At 40.0% G+C, this 5357-nt stretch overlaps 1 protein-coding gene across 1 annotated transcript in view; it reads right to left on the bottom strand.

Moving 5' to 3' along the window:
• The window catches only part of LOC127932482 (uncharacterized), a 6832-nt gene extending 2227 nt beyond the window's left edge, over positions 1-4605 (bottom strand). The window contains exons 1-3 of the mRNA XM_052528261.1: positions 1241-4605; positions 119-1064; positions 1-6 (exon numbers count right to left, since the gene is read on the bottom strand). The exon at positions 1-6 is cut by the window's left edge and continues 201 nt beyond it. Of these exons, the coding sequence (XP_052384221.1) occupies positions 1-6; positions 119-380 (268 nt within the window). The 5' untranslated portion in view covers positions 381-1064; positions 1241-4605. The remainder of the gene's footprint in view (positions 7-118; positions 1065-1240) is intronic.
• Positions 4606-5357: the final 752 nt, after the last annotated feature.

The raw sequence follows: 5357 nt of genomic DNA on the forward strand, positions 1-5357 counted from the left end.
GAGGAGCTGTGAGTCAATAGAAAGTACAGATAAACACCAATACTGAAACAACTTCATGTCAGGAAATAAGTCAGGAAGTGAATTACTAGATAACAATTCATATGGAGAATTCACTTACCATCTGTAACTGTGAGATGCACCTCTTGGTATGAGTCTGGGCCATATCTCTCCACTCCACACCAGTAGGTCCCAGAGTCTGTCTTCATCAGGTTCTTGATGGTCACATAGAAGACTCCATCTCTGTTGTCTTCTATACTGTATCGATCTTGAGTAACATTCTTGCTACCATTAGTTTTAACCAGAATGTCTTTACCAGAACATGTCCCCTTGCAGAAGTATTTGTTGTTGGTTCCTGCCAACGTGAACGAGCAGCGGAACATGACATGTCCTCCTACCACTTCCTTAGTGCCAGCTGACTCCACAACACACAGAGCTGTCAAACAGAAACACACAGTAGAGTCACAACTGATGACCTGTGAGATAAACTTTAACCCTGCTCACATCTAACATTAACCCTGCTCACATCTAACATTAACCCTGCTCACATCTAACATTAACCCTGCTCAGATCTAACATTAACCCTGCTCACATCTAACATTAACCCTGCTCACATCTAACATTAACCCTGCTCACATCTAACATTAACCCTGCTCACATCTAACATTAACCCTGCTCACATCTAACATTAACCCTGCTCACATCTAACTTTAACCCTGCTCACATCTAACATTAACCCTGCTCACATCTAACTTTAACCCTGCTCACATCTAACATTAACCCTGCTCAAATCTAACTTTAACCCTGCTCACATCTAACATTAACCCTGCTCAAATCTAACTTTAACCCTGCTCAAATCTAACTTTAACCCTGCTCACATCTAACTTTAACCCTGCTCACATCTAACATTAACCCTGCTCAAATCTAACTTTAACCCTGCTCAAATCTAACTTTAACCCTGCTCACATCTAACTTTAACCCTGCTCAAATCTAACTTTAACCCTGCTCAAATCTAACTTTAACCCTGCTCAAATCTAACTTTAACCCTGCTCAAATCTAACTTTAACCTTGCTCAAATCTAACTTTAACCCTGCTCAAATCTAACTTTAACCCTGCTCACATCTAACTTTAACCCTGCTCAAATCTAACTTTAACCCTGCTCAAATCTAACTTTAACCCTGCTCAAATCTAACTTTAACCCTGCTCAAATCTAACTTTAACCCCGCTCAAATCTAACTTTAACCCTGCTCACATCTAACATTAACCCTGCTCAAATCTAACTTTAACCCTGCTCAAATCTAACTTTAACCCTGCTCACATCTAACTTTAACCCTGCTCACATCTAACTTTAACCCTGCTCAAATCTAACTTTAACCCTGCTCAAATCTAACATTAACCCTGCTCACATCTAACATTAACCCTGCTCACATCTAACATTAACCCTGCTCACATCTAACTTTAACCCTGCTCAAATCTAACATTAACCCTGCTCACATCTAACATTAACCCTGCTCAAATCTAACATTAACCCTGCTCACATCTAACATTAACCCTGCTCAAATCTAACTTTAACCCTGCTCACATCTAACATTAACCCTGCTCACATCTAACATTAACCCTGCTCACATCTAACATTAACCCTGCTCACATCTAACATTAACCCTGCTCACATCTAACATTAACCCTGCTCAAATCTAACTTTAACCCTGCTCAAATCTAACATTAACCCTGCTCACATCTAACATTAACCCTGCTCACATCTAACATTAACCCTGCTCACATCTAACATTAACCCTGCTCACATCTAACATTAACCCTGGTCACATCTAACATTAACCCTGCTCACATCTAACATTAAACCTGCTCAAATCTAACATTAACCCTGCTCACATCTAACATTAACCCTGCTCACATCTAACATTAACCCTGCTCACATCTAACATTAACCCTGCTCACATCTAACATTAACCCTGCTCACATCTAACTTTAACCCTGCTCACATCTAACATTAACCCTGCTCACATTTAACATTAACCCTGCTCACATCTAACATGAACCCTGCTCACATCTAACATTAACCCTGCTCACATCTAACATTAACCCTGCTCACATCTAACATTAACCCTGCTCACATCTAACATTAACCCTGCTCACATCTAACTTTAACCCTGCTCACATCTAACATTAACCCTGCTCAAACCTGACTTTAACCCTGCTCAAACCTGACTTTAACCCTGCTCAAATCTATCTTTAACCCTGCTCACATCTAACTTTAACCCTGCTCACATCTAACTTTAACCCTGCTCAAATCTAACTTTAACCCTGCTCAAATCTAACTTTAACCCTGCTCAAATCTAACTTTAACCCTGCTCAAATCTAACTTTAACCCTGCTCAAATGTAACTTTAACCCTGCTCACATCTAACATTAACCCTGCTCAAATCTAACTTTAACCCTGCTCAAATCTAACTTTAACCCTGCTCACATCTAACTTTAACCCTGCTCACATCTAACTTTAACCCTGCTCAAATCTAACTTTAACCCTGCTCAAATCTAACATTAACCCTGCTCACATCTAACATTAACCCTGCTCACATCTAACATTAACCCTGCTCACATCTAACTTTAACCCTGCTCAAATCTAACATTAACCCTGCTCACATCTAACATTAACCCTGCTCAAATCTAACATTAACCCTGCTCACATCTAACATTAACCCTGCTCAAATCTAACTTTAACCCTGCTCACATCTAACATTAACCCTGCTCACATCTAACATTAACCCTGCTCACATCTAACATTAACCCTGCTCACATCTAACATTAACCCTGCTCACATCTAACATTAACCCTGCTCAAATCTAACTTTAACCCTGCTCAAATCTAACATTAACCCTGCTCACATCTAACATTAACCCTGCTCACATCTAACATTAACCCTGCTCACATCTAACATTAACCCTGCTCACATCTAACATTAACCCTGGTCACATCTAACATTAACCCTGCTCACATCTAACTTTAACCCTGCTCAAATCTAACTTTAACCCTGCTCAAATCTAACTTTAACCCTGCTCAAATCTAACTTTAACCCTGCTCAAATCTAACTTTAACCCTGCTCACATCTAACATTAACCCTGCTCAAATCTAACTTTAACCCTGCTCAAATCTAACTTTAACCCTGCTCACATCTAACATTAACCCTGCTCAAATCTAACTTTAACCCTGCTCAAATCTAACTTTAACCCTGCTCACATCTAACTTTAACCCTGCTCACATCTAACATTAACCCTGCTCAAATCTAACTTTAACCCTGCTCAAATCTAACTTTAACCCTGCTCACATCTAACTTTAACCCTGCTCAAATCTAACTTTAACCCTGCTCAAATCTAACTTTAACCCTGCTCAAATCTAACTTTAACCCTGCTCAAATCTAACTTTAACCCTGCTCACATCTAACTTTAACCCTGCTCAAATCTAACTTTAACCCTGCTCAAATCTAACTTTAACCCTGCTCAAATCTAACTTTAACCCTGCTCAAATCTAACTTTAACCCTGCTCAAATCTAACTTTAACCCTGCTCACATCTAACATTAACCCTGCTCAAATCTAACTTTAACCCTGCTCAAATCTAACTTTAACCCTGCTCACATCTAACTTTAACCCTGCTCACATCTAACTTTAACCCTGCTCAAATCTAACTTTAACCCTGCTCAAATCTAACATTAACCCTGCTCACATCTAACATTAACCCTGCTCACATCTAACATTAACCCTGCTCACATCTAACTTTAACCCTGCTCAAATCTAACATTAACCCTGCTCACATCTAACATTAACCCTGCTCAAATCTAACATTAACCCTGCTCACATCTAACATTAACCCTGCTCAAATCTAACTTTAACCCTGCTCACATCTAACATTAACCCTGCTCACATCTAACATTAACCCTGCTCACATCTAACATTAACCCTGCTCACATCTAACATTAACCCTGCTCACATCTAACATTAACCCTGCTCACATCTAACATTAACCCTGCTCAAATCTAACTTTAACCCTGCTCAAATCTAACATTAACCCTGCTCACATCTAACATTAACCCTGCTCACATCTAACATTAACCCTGCTCACATCTAACATTAACCCTGCTCACATCTAACATTAACCCTGCTCACATCTAACATTAACCCTGCTCACATCTAACATTAAACCTGCTCAAATCTAACATTAACCCTGCTCACATCTAACATTAACCCTGCTCACATTTAACATTAACCCTGCTCACATCTAACATTAACCCTGCTCACATCTAACATTAACCCTGCTCACATCTAACATTAACCCTGCTCACATCTAACTTTAACCCTGCTCACATCTAACATTAACCCTGCTCACATCTAACATTAACCCTGCTCACATCTAACATGAACCCTGCTCACATCTAACATTAACCCTGCTCACATCTAACATTAACCCTGCTCACATCTAACATTAACCCTGCTCACATCTAACATTAACCCTGCTCACATCTAACTTTAACCCTGCTCACATCTAACATTAACCCTGCTCAAACCTGACTTTAACCCTGCTCAAACCTGACTTTAACCCTGCTCAAACCTGACTTCAACCCTGCTCACATCTAACTTTAACCCTACTCAAATCTAACTTTAACGTGCTCAAATCTAACTTTAACCCTGCTCAAATCTAACTTTAACGTGCTCAAATCTAACTTTAACCCTGCTCAAATCTAACTTTAACGTGCTCAAATCTAACTTTAACCCTGCTCAAATCTAACTTTAATCCTGCTCAAACCTGACTTTAACCCTGCTCAAATCTGACATTAACCCTGGTCAAACCTGACATTAAGCCTGGTCAAACCTGACATTAACCCTAGTCAAACATGACTTTATCCCTGCTCAAACCTGACTTTAACCCTTCTCAAACCTGACTTTAACCCTGCTCAAACCTGACTTTAACCCTGCTCAAACCTGACTTTAACCCTGCTCAAACCTGACTTCAACCCTGCTCACATCTAACTTTAACCCTACTCAAACCTGACTTTAACCCTGCTCAAACCTGACTTTAACCCTGCTCAAACCTGACTTTAACCCTGCTCAAAACCTGACTTCAACCCTGCTCAAACCTGACTTTAACCCTGCTCAAACCTGACTTTAACCCTGCTCAAACCTGACTTCAACCCTGCTCACATCTAACTTTAACCCTACTCAAACCTGACTTTAACCCTGCTCAAACCTGACTTTAACCCTGCTCAAACCTGACTTTAACCCTGCTCAAAACCTGACTTCAACCCTGCTCACATCTAACTTTAACCCTGCTCAAAACCTGACTTCAACCCT

Source organism: Oncorhynchus keta, chromosome 10, assembly GCF_023373465.1.
Source record: "Oncorhynchus keta strain PuntledgeMale-10-30-2019 chromosome 10, Oket_V2, whole genome shotgun sequence".
Taxonomy (NCBI): Eukaryota; Metazoa; Chordata; class Actinopteri; order Salmoniformes; family Salmonidae; genus Oncorhynchus; species Oncorhynchus keta.